General features: G+C 43.4%; 2 protein-coding genes across 4 annotated transcripts in view; one reads left to right on the plus strand and one right to left on the minus strand.

Moving 5' to 3' along the window:
• The window catches only part of snap91a (synaptosome associated protein 91a), a 74,864-nt gene extending 65,502 nt beyond the window's left edge, over nucleotides 1-9,362 (plus strand). The window contains exons 24-27 of the mRNA XM_060905548.1: nucleotides 2,770-2,844; nucleotides 6,256-6,351; nucleotides 6,446-6,540; nucleotides 8,814-9,362. Coding sequence (XP_060761531.1) covers nucleotides 2,770-2,844; nucleotides 6,256-6,351; nucleotides 6,446-6,532 — 258 coding nt within the window. The 3' untranslated portion in view covers nucleotides 6,533-6,540; nucleotides 8,814-9,362. The remainder of the gene's footprint in view (nucleotides 1-2,769; nucleotides 2,845-6,255; nucleotides 6,352-6,445; nucleotides 6,541-8,813) is intronic.
• A 2,001-nt stretch (nucleotides 9,363-11,363) lies between these two features.
• The window catches only part of prss35 (serine protease 35), a 34,648-nt gene continuing 32,332 nt past the window's right edge, over nucleotides 11,364-13,679 (minus strand). For all 3 annotated transcript variants that reach the window (XM_060905552.1, XM_060905551.1, XM_060905553.1), the window contains exon 4: nucleotides 11,364-13,309. In XM_060905552.1, the coding sequence (XP_060761535.1) occupies nucleotides 12,056-13,309 (1,254 nt within the window). In that variant the 3' untranslated portion in view covers nucleotides 11,364-12,055. The remainder of the gene's footprint in view (nucleotides 13,310-13,679) is intronic.

Consider the following 13,679-nt stretch of genomic DNA (forward strand, 5'->3'; position numbering starts at 1 on the left):
CGCCTACAACTCCCATGAGCACCTGCATAAACATTCTGACAACATGTTGGAATTGTTTACAACGTTCGTTAACGTCTCAGATAAAATCAGTGATACGGTCACCTGTGGTTAATGAACGAAGCAACAACATTGCTGACGACTGACAAGCGCACTGTGGCGGCACATAGCTGGAGTTTCAAACCCTGCTGCTCAGGGAAAAAGGGGCAGAGACGATCAGGGCCGGAGCAGCATTTTAAAATCCCTGAGGTCCGTGATGCGCAAAGCGCGCACCTCATCTCATCTCATCTCATCTCATCTCATCTCATCTCATCTCATCTCATCTCATCTCATCATCTGTAGCCGCTTTATCCTGTTCTACAGGGTCGCAGGCAAGCTGGATTCTATCCCAGCTGACTACGGGCGAAAGGCGGGGTTCACCCTGGACAAGTCGCCAGGTCATCACAGGGCTTGAATATCATCAGTTTTGAAAAAATATCATGTATATGACAAGAGTAAGAATAATTGAAGCTTGTTTAATGGTTTGATCTGGCCCAAGCAATGAGGACAAAAGATCCCCTAACCATGTAGCCTATGGAACTGAGATACATTAACAATCTGGCATCCGTTACACACACACACAAAAACATTCTGGGAAAAAAATCAGTATACACCACCATGTTTTAGGCAAAGTTATCCAAGGCAAACATAAGTTGAAACTTTCCACTCCATTGTTTTGGCTTATCGAATGATTTATTTTTAAAATCCCAAACAAGACAGGCTACAACTGTGCTGCTTCGAAAATGTAAATTTAACAGCTTCATGAAAGTGCGCTGATGGTTACCATGAAAATAAATGTGTCTGCTGCACTGCGTTCCTCCCCTGAGTCACGCGCTCATTTGCTTTTGTGTTCTTGGTCTCAGAGCCGCGCGCACGAAACAGACACAGAAGACAGAATCAATGTTTAACATCATTAACAATGCACTTTTTACAGAGATGTTTTAATGTTATTCTTTATTTTTTTATCCAGTTGAAATTTAGCATACAAATGTATTTCCAGTTCTTAAAAATAACCGAGGTCCGGACCGCGGGGGCCTCATAGCTGGCTGCGGCCATGGAGATGAACAAGACGCTAATAGGAAGATAAGACAGTTCAATGACAAATGGAAGTTCGGGTGAGATTGGCGAGTTCATAGCAAAACCGAAAATACTCTGTACTGCGAAGACTGTAGAAAGTCTGGCAAAGACCGGCACCAGTCATTTTAAACTTGAAACTATAAAGGACCACGAAAAGTCAAATGCACACATCGGTACTATAACATCAAAACAGGCGGAGACGGCTGGTTCACTACAGGACAGCATTGCTTTCAGTCCCTGGCTGTTATGAAGTCGGCTGAGCTGGAGAGGATGGAGCTGCTGTTTAGAAACGTTCACACGATTGGAAAGAAGTTGATCCGCCCCAGCTATCAACTTATGGCCTGCTGGAAGCCTCAGGTCACGAAGACCATTTTTCGTGGACCATTCAGACTCATCTGATGATGAATGTAATGAGGACATTTAATGTCTCTCTCTACACATGTTCTCACACACACACACACACACACACACACACACACACACACACACACACACTATTAATAGATAATACATAATATACATAATAATACTTGATAATACACATAATACTTGCATATCAAAACATCAAATGTTTTTCAATGATAAATGCTTTGAATTGGACTTTTAATATTAGAATCAGTTCAGTTGTACTGAATGTTATTTTTTATATTATACGATATTTCATATTGTAAGGAGCTTGAATTTAAGTTCAATAAACAGAATACTCTGTTTATATTTTTGTCTGAACTGGTTGCACGTTTTCATATAGGGAGCGACCTTAACAGCACTGAGTATTGAGTGCTACTGTAGAGATACATTATACGCTGCCGTTCATAATTACATCTAGATCTTCCGAACTTTAACGCATCATGGTGAAGAAAAAACTGCGATTTCCTGGCAACAAAATTGTGGCTAGTGAAAAGGCTGAATGGCTAGTGACTCGGGAAAACCGCTAGCCACAGTGGCCGGTGAGCAAAAAAGTTAATGTAAAGCCCTGCTTGGCTCGTGCACCTGAAGGTGCGCCTCGGGCTGCGTGCACGCCTAACGAGCTCCGGCACACGCGCCGTTAACAAAGAACACCTGTCTTTAATCAACAAACTGTGTTTGGGCTATTTAAGGACCGCGCCCATGCAAGGATGATGTGAAGTATTACGCCGCATCTAGTGTGCCTTACTGAGCCTTGTTTCCTGGCCCTGTTCTTGTTGACATCCTGGTTTTTCGACTCCTGTTTCTCGTCCCTTGATCTTGTCTAGTTTTGCCTCTGATATTCTGTCCGCGACTCGATTGACCTCCTGCCTCTTTCCTCGATTACGACTTTGCCTGCTGTTTCAGACTGTTTGCCTGTTGTGTGCATTTCATGCACTTAATGCTCATATCGCACTGTGCATTATTTAACATTCTGCACTTACATCCGCCTCTCCCGCACACTCTGACAAACTGGGTTTTCACACCCAAACCACAGGAAGTCCATACAAGGTTATAGAAACCCTAATGAGGCTGAGGTGACAATCTAGTAAAAAAAAAAAAGTTAGAAAAATTACAGTGGGCGCTTTTCTACAAAGGGGGGGGGGGGGTCACGGGCACCCCAGGACCCCCCCCCCCCCCCCCAGCTACACCCCTGTACACAACTTTTATAATGTGAAAAAAAAACCAACCCAGATGTGATGTGTGTTTCAGGCTGGAGCAACAGCTGGAGCGCCCCCTACTGGAGCCATGCAACCACCCATGGGGGGACAGCCTGCATTCAGCCTGGTGAATAATTATTATTATTATTATTATTACTGCATGTATAAATAAGAGTAAAGCGTTATGAGCTAATGAACACTGTACACTGCCTGGTCAAAAAGAGTCACACACAGATCTGATTATACTCGAGGCAGTGCTTAGAAAAACAAAACAAAAAAACGCCCCCCAAAAAAGTCACACGCTAATATTTCATTGCTCCGCATTTATCTTTGATTACGACACACACTCACTGTGGCTTTGTTTCAACAACTTCATACATCGTCACAATATTAATTTCATCCAGAGCTGCATTAATGTTCCTCTGAGATCTCGTCTCCACTGCAGGAGAGTCGAACCTCTCTGTACAATCTTCTCCAGCATCCCAGAGACTCTCAGAGGGGGTTAAGGTCGGGAGTCTGTGGGGGTTAATTCATGTGTAAAATGATTCCTCGTGCTCCCTGAACCACTCTCTCTCTCTCTCTCTCTCACTCTCTGAGCCCTAATTTTATTCCATCAGGGAATTAAACCCCACTGATGTGACCCTGCTCATTCAGTTCATTCAGGATGTCAGCGGACTTCATTTTATTGCTCTGTAACATTGCTGAGTCTCGACCTGACCAACTGAACCAACCTCAGATCATCACACTGCCTCCAGAGGCTTCTACAGTGGACACTGCGCATGATGGGGCGGAGCTTCATGAGCTTCCCTTCTTACCCTGACACGCCCATCACTCAGGAACAGGGTCAATCTGGGCTCATCGGACCACATGACCTTTCTCCATCACTCCAGAGTCCAGTCTTTATGCTCCCAAGCAAACTGAAGCCTTTTCTCCTGATTGGTCTCACTAACGAGTGGCTTTCTTACAGACACACAGCTGTTTAGCCCCAATCCTGGGAGTTCTCATCCCACTGTGAGGGGAAATAATCTGACTTTCACTATTAAACACAGCTGTGGGTTCTCTCGATTTTTTTACAATTTGACTTCATCAAGTGTGTAAATGATCTCCAGTCACAGTCAGTTAAGATGTTTTTTGCCCACATTTCTTCTGTGAAGTTGTCGGTTCATCTCGATCCTTCCAGGTGTTAATAATGTGTTGGTCAGTTCTGAACCCAATTCCAGCCGTTTCAGCTCAGATCTCATTAGTTGTTTTCTTTGCTTGATGCAGGACAATAATTTGACCTTCTGAAACACAGGAACATCTTTTCCACGACCGCGGGACACACCTTCGACACGGCTGTTAAAGAAACGAGAATCTACTCACAGAGTTAAAAGAATAGTTGCAGCTGAAACTCGTTAATCACTGCAGTAATTATCCAATCAAACGCTTTTACGGAGTTGTTTATTTAAATCCAAATGGTGACTTTATTGTGTAGTTTGTTCTTTGTATTTTTAGTTTCAAAAAAGACAGATATAAATTAAAGATACAAAAAAAACATTTATAATAAATTAATATACTTTTCAATTAGCCATAGAAATGGATCAATACATTCTACAGCAGACATTAATGTAATAAGAAGAAACCTTTATTTGTCACATGCACACCTCAAGCACAGTGAAATTCATCCTCTGCATTTAACCCATCTGAAGCAGTGAACACACACACACACACACACACACACACACACACACACACACACACACAGAGCAGTGGGCAGCCACACCAGAGCGCCCGGGGAGCAGTCAGGGGTTCGGTACCTCGCTCAAGGGCACCTTAGCCCAAGGCCACCCCACGTCAGGCCCGTCGCCATGGGCGGGCCTTAGGGGGCCGTGCCCGCCCTGAGACTCATGTGGGCCCGCCCTGCTGGAACCCAGAGCAGAGACTTTTTTTCATAGGAGACAGGTCACTGAAGAAATTGTCCATAGAAATGAATGGGGACAGTTCGTAACGGCAGCAAACATTCTAATCAACCGTCTCTGACGGCAGTACGGGTCTGCAAATATCCCGCCTGTTCCGCTGCCAACAACCAATCATATGTCGATCTGAACCAACAGCTTTCCAATCATCTTGCAGCTTCGTGCTCCGCTGTCCCTCTCCTGCCGTTATAGAAGTACTGCGCCTGCGCAGTGTCAAAATAATCCACGAGAAAAGTGGATTTTAAAGCTTTTTCTGAGTCATGAGAACCAACCTAACACTTAAGTATAATCAACTTTTCATGGCGATTTCAATCATATGCTCTTCGCGACCGTTAGTTTTCACAGAGTCCAGTATTGATATCTCCCCATTCATGTTCAGAGGGTCTGGTCTCACTAATCCGAAAAAGATGCCTGAAAGTGGCCGGCGAGTGACCGCACTTGGCCTGATAGGAGCCCGTCACAGCTTCTTCTTCTTTGTTTTTTTCCCCCTCAAAAAAAAAAACGTAAACTACAAGTCAAAGTTTTTCAGTATAACAATAATAAAGAAAAATGTGCTCAATTTAAAATGTATTGAAACTATTCGAAATCGGCTGATCGGTTCATTCATTATTATCCGTGAGTACAGAAACACTAGTAATAATTTCTGGATCATTGCTATAAACGTGGACTAATATTTCTTGGGAACCAATGGGTTAATGTCATGGAATGAACCAACCGACCAATCGCATTTTTTCTTCAGATGGTATCTGGGTAAATCAGCAGCTGTCTCAGCCAATCACATTTTATTGCTGGACGGGATCATATCACGACATCTTCCGGTAGATACCCGAAATCAGCTTTGTGCGTTGTGAGGCCAGCGGAGCAAAAAAAAAAAAAACTTTTAATATGCTGAGCAATGTTTGATACATTTTGGAAAGTTGTTTTGGTTGCTTTATAGGTTTCTTAGAATATTTAACTTGTCACGTCTGTGCTGCTCTCCTGGGTTGCTAGAAACAGTTGTGTTGCCCTGGCTTGGCGTATAAAATGTGTGCCCCCCCAAAGCAATTCAAGGCCCGTCCGTCAGTCCGTGTCTGGCACCGGGTCTGCCCCACGTCAACCTAACTGCATGCCTTTGGACTGTGGGGGAAACCGGAGCACCCGGAGGAAACCCACGCGGACACAGGGAGAACATGCAAACTCCACACAGGCCCCCGTCAGCCACTGGACTCGAACCCAGACCTTCTTGCTGTGAGGCGACCGTGCGAGCCACTACACCACCGTGCCGCCCATGTGATGTAATGAGTAAGAGTGATTTAAGAACGCTGAGGATCTGCACATCCATCCCTGAACAATCCTCTGAATGAAAGACTTGATCCTTGGTAGAATTTTAAGGATCCTAGACATCAGAACAGTCCTGCTGATCAGCCTGGAAATGCAGCCTTTATCGGATCCTTCGTCGACGTTGAGAAACGCCGTAGATCCGTCTGTCTGATAACATTAGTGTTCAGGACACTGCAAAACCCCACCCTCCTGAACAGCCTCGTCCCAAATGAAATTATTCTTGAATTATTATTCTTTAACTAGTGAATCTACCCCCCCACCAGCCCCCTGCAGGTGGTGCTGGAGCTCCCATGATGCCTCAGCAGATGATGATGGGACAGTCGATGATGAGGCCGGCCTTCCCGGGAGCAGCTGCACCAGTAAACATTTTTATACATATAGAACAATGTTTGTGTTTATTTATACGTTTGTCTGCTCAGTGTGTGTGTGTGTGTGTGTGTGTGTGTTCCTTAGCTGTCTCCAGGTCCTGCAGTTCAGAGCCCCAAGAAGCCGCAGACTAAAGACCCACTGGCCGACCTCAACATTAAAGACTTCTTATAATCTGTGAGGTATGAAAAGTTCTCACTTGTCTGTCTGCCTGCCTGTCTGTCTGCATATCTGTCTGTCTGTACAGAATGGGTGTTTCTCAGTGTCCTCCCGAGAACACAGTGGAACAGTTTAGTGAGTCTGCAGGTGTGTGTCTTCTTCTGTGGAGTTTATTGGCAGCTTGTAGTCTCAGTGCACTCCGGCCATCTGCAGGACTGAGGTGTAAATACATTTGGGAATATGAATGCTTTAAATAAAAAGAAAGAAAGAAAGAAAGAAAGAAAGAAAGAAAGAAAGAAAGAAAGAAAGAATATAGCTGAAAGCAGCAATCATTGGGGTCCAAGCAGTTTGCAGAAGTTGAACACAGTGGTGGAAATAGAAATGGTTCATCATCTTTCATGGCATACGTGACCAAATACAACCACACAGTTTCAAATCTTAGCTTCAGTGGTTCTTAATGTTTTGCAATGTTTCAGTTATAGCGCCCCCTATGGCCAAAATATCACAATATTTGTGATGCTGGAGTGGAATAGTAAGTCATACATGTCAGCCTATACGGAATGTCCGTATTTTATACGGATTTGATTCAATAAACGTAGCATACGGGCGTATAAATAAAGTTATACGGATTCTTTAAAAAAACTTCAATATTTATTTAGAGCTATAATCAATTCCCACGATGATAAAAGAGCGCATAACATTTACAAACGTACTGTACACCACAGACAGCCAGTAAAGAGTCTTATGAAATTGCGCGTTATCTTGTGGTAGCGAGACTTCGTTCCACTTTTGATCATGCGCACACCGCGCTGCGAGAATCCCGCCAACCGGGAAGTCATAGACATATAAACATAGACGCTGCCTTCTGCGTAGAATCATACGTCATCCTCGCCGCCATATTGGATGCGGCAAAGTGGAGATTCTTCAGCCGTCTCTGGTATAGCGTCTAGACAGTAGCCGAGAATAAAGATGCCTCATTCATGTGCTGCGTTTAACTGTACCAACAGGTTTACCGTCCAAACGAGATCACATGGGATTACCTTTCACAGGCGAGACTGGAAAAATACTTTTCATTGTATTTGGTCATTATAACGTAATTTTACGAACAGATTTTCCTGACTTTGTGGCTAATATGAAGTCTCGTGCATAATAGCCGCTCGGTGAAACCTGTCAACAAACAACGAAGTATTTCCTTCGTAACTACGCTGATAACACTTTGTGTTTTTGTCAAACATTGGAGCTTTGTATTCATTCTGAAGGTTTATTGTTATTAATATTGAATAAAAGTAACTGGGATATATCATTGTTAATTATCATTCAAATTTTAGGTAAATTATTTTAATTTGCATCTTATACGGATTTTATAAGGGAAATACGGATTTTGGAGGTTGGTTATACAGGTTTGATTGACCAAAGGTTGACATGTATGGTAATTACGTGTGTTACCTTTCATGAAATTGTCACTTTTCCTTCATGAGGTATTCACCAGAGAGTCAATAGGGGCCACGCCTTCATACTTCATTGGCTCATAGCTTTGAAACGGTTTGACGAATCGAAATTATTTTTACAGTTCTTTATCAGCATGGCCTGTAGATGGTGTAAGATGATTGGGGTATTGGCGTTGCTCTAAAACATACAGTTTATACACAGCTGCTGAAATTGGATTGGCCATTTCAGTGAGCCGGTCAGTTGGCACTTGAGGAAACGGACGTAAACGGGGCCAAGAATAAATATAGCCAATTCCAGATTTGAACCTGAAGCGGTTTAGCTTTGAAACAGACAGTCTGATCAAAATTCTTTCTACAATATTTCAAGATATTCGTCTGAAGATACTGTATATGAAATTCTGTGCAAATCAGACTGTCTAGAAAAGGATTAGATTTTAAAGGTTTGACAAAAGATGGTGGATCATTTTTGGTTAATAAGCTCAAGTTCATCTGGAGTTGGAGAATCTCTAACAAGACGAAATTTTACTTTTGGCCAAATGCTTCGAGTTACAGCCTAAAGGTGCTTTGGCTTGCTGTAGCGCCACTATGTGGCCTTGCAACCTTTAAAGGATCCTTCATCGACACTGAGAAACACCGTATATCTGTCTGTCTGATAACATTAGCGCTCAGGACATTGTACAAAACCCCGCCCTCCTGAGCGGCCTCGTCCCAAATGAGATACAGATATTGAGTTCTTGAATTATTCTTCTCAACTAGTGAGCTCTCTCTCTCTCTCTCTCTCTCCTCTCTGTCTGTCTCTCTCTCTCTCTCTCTCTCTCTCTCTGTCTGTCTGTCTGTCTCTCTCTCAGTGATTTTGGACTTGGCTCTGGTGAAAGCTGATTCGCTGATCGTTTACACCCACATTCACCTGAAGATCCTGCAGTTAGCCACACCCCTTCTTTCATAACCACACCCCTCCCCCTCCTTCCTGCGCTGTGTAATGTTGTAGCACAAACTGTGAAGTAAATTGTAGAGAAAGAAAGTGAAAAAATATAATGAGAGAGAGAAGTGTGCTTTATCTTGACGTGATTTTTTTTGTTTTAATGGAAACTAAACAAAAGGAGAAAAAAGAAAAAAATGAAAATGTTCAAATGTGTAGTTGTTGCCAAGTGTTAGCTTCAGAGCCTGAATGATGATGAGCGAGCGTGTGTGTGAGAGAGAGTTTCCTGTTTTTCTGTGTGTGTGTGTGTGTGTGTGTGTGTGTGTGTGTTTCCTGTGTGTGTGTGTGTGTGTGTGTGTGTGTGAGTGTGTGTGAGTGTGTGTGTACCTGCAGAAGGTTTTGCTCTCCTCCTCCTCCTCCTCCTCTGTATCTGTGGATGATGTGAATCTGGTTATTAAATGATGCCGTGACCCTGCTGTCGGTTCTGCACACGTTTCTTTATGTTTTTGTTGATAGAACCTCATGATGTAACACACGCAGTAGAAAATCATACCTGGGCTTCGAGATTCTTGCTCACCCTCTCACAGGTAGGCGTTTATTTTCAGTCGTCATGGTTTCCGTGCCCCACTGCTCGTTTCTCGTCAGGTTTCTTCGCTGAAAGGTTTCCGTGATGGAGCAGCTGCTCTTACAGATGAACCTCCTCACACTTTTATGTGACCAATCCGGCTGGGTTTATACTAACACCGCGTTCACACCAACACACAAGACGCCACTGGCGTCACCTGGTTCACGATGATAATGATTAGCACGTGGTAATGAGGGTGGAGCTTAAGTTCAGTTTGATCAGCCAATCATATTACATCATCACCTGACTTTATCTCACTGACTAGCAGAATGATTTGGTGTTAAAGCTGCTGCTGGACAGGACGCGCTAACGTTTTCACCTGAATCAAACCGAATGTCTGCCTGTGATTTAATCAGCGCAAGGAAAGAAAAGCAAACTCATGATGAAACCCGCGGCTTGTTTCTCTGTAACTTTATAAACTGATGGCTCTGACAGCGCGTGACACCGCAGGAAGTGATGGAAGTGTCAACAGGAAACGGTGTTTTGATTGGACGGTGTGTAATGTGGAGCTGAAAGTCTCTCCTGCTCATGTAAAAGTGTGAGGCTCCATACACTCCGTCCTTAAAGTTTACATTTCTATTTATATAAAATATTTAGTTTTATTTCTTGGATTTGTGATGAAACCTTCAGTGAAATAACCCCGCAGGCTGAAGTGGGTTTGAGGGAATTCCCCACGAGCCTCTTCCGGAATGAGCCCAGCGTTCCAACACTGTTTTTATGCGAGTGTCGGAGTGTGTGTTCTTCATCACACGGAGAAGGTCGCCGCTCCTGTGCAGCTGTCGGGGGTGAGAGAGTAATGACGAAGGGGAAGTCGACGGGGTGCATTAAATACTGTACTGGAACACAGCCGTGAGGGACTGGAGGAGTTTTTTCTCTGTAGATGATTAAAATCAGGATTATTTCACCTCGTGTGTGTGTGTTTCAGATGAAGCTCACTGTTAAACAGTGTAATAAAAATGTAGGAAGAACACACACACACACACACACACACACACACACACACACACACACACACACACACACACTCTGATGTTTCTGATCATGCATGGACCTTCAGTTACTGTTAAAAATCTGATGGTGAAAGATGCTGTTGTTAATCTTGTTATTTTCTGTGAGTTGATTTCTATCTGTGTATTTATTTATAAATATATTTATTTTCCCTGATTTTTTTCATCGTATCTTTCTGCTCCCCGACTCGGTGCATGTACATCTTTTGAGATGCAATAAATAAATAAACAAACAAACAAACAAGCCAAACATCAAACTTTTTGACTGATTAAATCGTGTGTCAGAATTTTAACTTCACACTCCGGACATTTTGTATGAATCATAATTTATTTGGTCCCTAAAAAAAAAAAAATCCAACACATTTTGGAAAATATGAATTTACAGCAATGCTCCTAATTTACGCCTCCATTATTTACGTCTTTTCAACTTACTGCATTACAAAGAAAAAAAAAAAGAGTCCAATGGTAATGGAATTTAAATAACCTTCTATAATTTCAGCATTAAATTTAGCACACTAAATATTTATACCATTCTACAGTACATTACTCAATAACACTCTGACGAGTTTGAACAGAAAAATGTTCAAAATCAAACATTAAATTAGCACCAAAATGTCGACATGAGAATCTGTCATTTTATAACATGCGACGTTCATGAAGACGATTTTAACGAAAATTACATCAAAACTTAGCAGGTTACAGTAACGACCCAAACATCATCAGAACACTGACTAAATTATGAAACATCTTAAAAAAACAGTATAGAAAACAATTAAAATCCTCAAAAAATTAGATAGTAAATATTCTCTTAGAAAAACTATTTCTGAGTCATTGCACCAAAACTACCTAATTTGCATAAAAGCAACTGATGACATGCGAAGGATAAAAACACATCAAATGTGAAGAAAAGTTTTTTAAAAAGTTCCAAAATCATCCAGAGATCACTGATGAGATCTTTTACTCTGATATTTTAGTTTCTGAGAGTCGTTTTAAACCAAGTGGATCCTGAAAAAAAACCAGCAACACCAACAACACATTTTTATCATGTTTAGTTAAAAATTAAAATAAATTATAGTGAGTTGTTGGTGTTGCAGTGATGAATTATCGGGCAGAAGGAAGTACAGGGTCGGACTGTGAAGCCCTGAGACTTTAGATTGATTAAAATATAAAATAATTAATTATTTAAAAAAAATACAACATTAATGTTGATTGTTTTCTCACCTGTGTTTTATAAAGCTGTGTTCAGTAACACTTTTATAAAGGGTGGAACACAAAGGGTTAAAGACTGGGGAAGAAGACGGGGAAGAGATTAGTGCAGCTGAGGCAAAAGAAGACAAAGACGGAACTGATGTAGAGAGAGGAAGTGAAAGATGGGGCAAACGGGGTAACGGACAGGGTAGACGGGGTAAGGGATGGAGCAGACGGGTGTTTCGGTTACATTTCTAAACTGATAAACTGTTTGGAAAACTCCATGGTTATAAAGTGTGAAAGCAGGGTGTTGGGGGTCACTGGGGTGAAAGACGTGGTAGTTTAGATCCATTAGGTGTTCTGGCACATGCTGGAGTCTCCGTGTACCCAGGAGCAGATCTGCGCAAATTTCACTGGCGTGATTCTCACGGCTACGTTATAATCCTGCTGCTGGCCGTTCACCTGAACCCACTGATGACCCGTAAACACACCAATCACCTTCCGCTTCCACTTCCTATTCCCCGGCTCCTTCAGGCGCACATACACACCGGCACCGCTCGCTCCAGGCTTTGCGTCGCACTGCTGGTACATGAGGTCGCTAGACTCGTCTGAAATGGAGCAGAAGCGGTACACCAGGTCCCCGGGCCGGTCGTCGTCAAATCCTGAGAAGTGGATGCGTGATGCGTGGAGCTTTTTAACAGACGGGATGATGCCGAGCTCCATGTGCTGCACCTTCTGCATCTTTTTCAGCTCGAGCACGGCATAATCGTAATCGGCCTCGGTGCTGTCCGAGACGCCCTTAAACCAGCCTCTGGGGATCTGCGTCTTCTTCACACGTGTCCAGCGAAACGTTGGTTTTCCAGACAGCACGCTTCGCTTGTTCCGACTCTTCCGACCTTTAGACTTCCGCTCTCGTCTCTTTCCTCCCATCTCCATTTCCGTTTTCTCTCTCTCTTCCTCCTCCTTCCTGCCCTTCCCTCGTCTTCTCTTTCTTCCCTTTTTCCTGTCACGCAGAACTCCCACACTTAATTTCTCTGCTCCTCTGAGGTAATCTGTGCCGTTGTGGATGCAGTGAGCAGCAGTCAGCACGTGTTTGGGTGACACGAGCACGCCGGTGCATCCGGTGGAAATCTTCACGGAAGTGGAGAACGGATACTTCATCGAGTACTGCTTGTCAGAGATGGTGAAGCGTGTGTCCGGGCCATAGACCTCACGCTTGTGCCGTGATCCAGAGGATGAAGACGTGTTCTCGGCCGTGACCTCGAGCTCATGCAGCGTGATGGACGTGAGTGTGCGTGTGCCGTTCTCGTACATGGTTTCGTAAGAAAGCATCTCCTGGAGATCCTCCATGGTTGGCTCTGGAAGCTCATGCTGACATTCGATCCCACACATCCCATTCAACTCGGACTGACGCTCAGCCGAGAAGCTCGAGACACTCAGACGCACCGTTCCTTTGTTGTGCACAAGTGGCATCTTCCTCTGTGGCCAGGTGTAGTCATCCTCACCTGAGCTCAGAGTCAGATTTATACACAGCAGGACTAATACAGAGAGCAGGAGACTCAGAGGTACGGGCCGCATCTCTAATACACACACACCTGCACACATCTGCACAGGAGAGAGAGAGAGAGAGAGTTCATCAGAAATGTTACAACACATTGTATACACACACACACACACACACACACACACACACACACACACTACCACGCCATTGTCACTACTATACTGATAATACACCACTACATAAACCATATCTACTCAGAGATGTTTGTTGGACTGGACAGAGGGGTGCCAATACTCTGTGCCCATCGGCAGATGGACTACAGTCAGTGAAGCTGCAGAAACACAGTCCATTAAAGTGTCTTAAAGATCCTGGTTTGGTTTTGTCAATAAACCGCGCTGTTCCATTTTTGTCCACTAGAGGGAGACAAATAAATCAACACTAACCGTTTCTCCAAAACCATGTTCACAAATC

This window comes from Neoarius graeffei, chromosome 23 (genome assembly GCF_027579695.1).
Source record: "Neoarius graeffei isolate fNeoGra1 chromosome 23, fNeoGra1.pri, whole genome shotgun sequence".
NCBI classification, from domain to species: domain Eukaryota; kingdom Metazoa; phylum Chordata; class Actinopteri; order Siluriformes; family Ariidae; genus Neoarius; species Neoarius graeffei.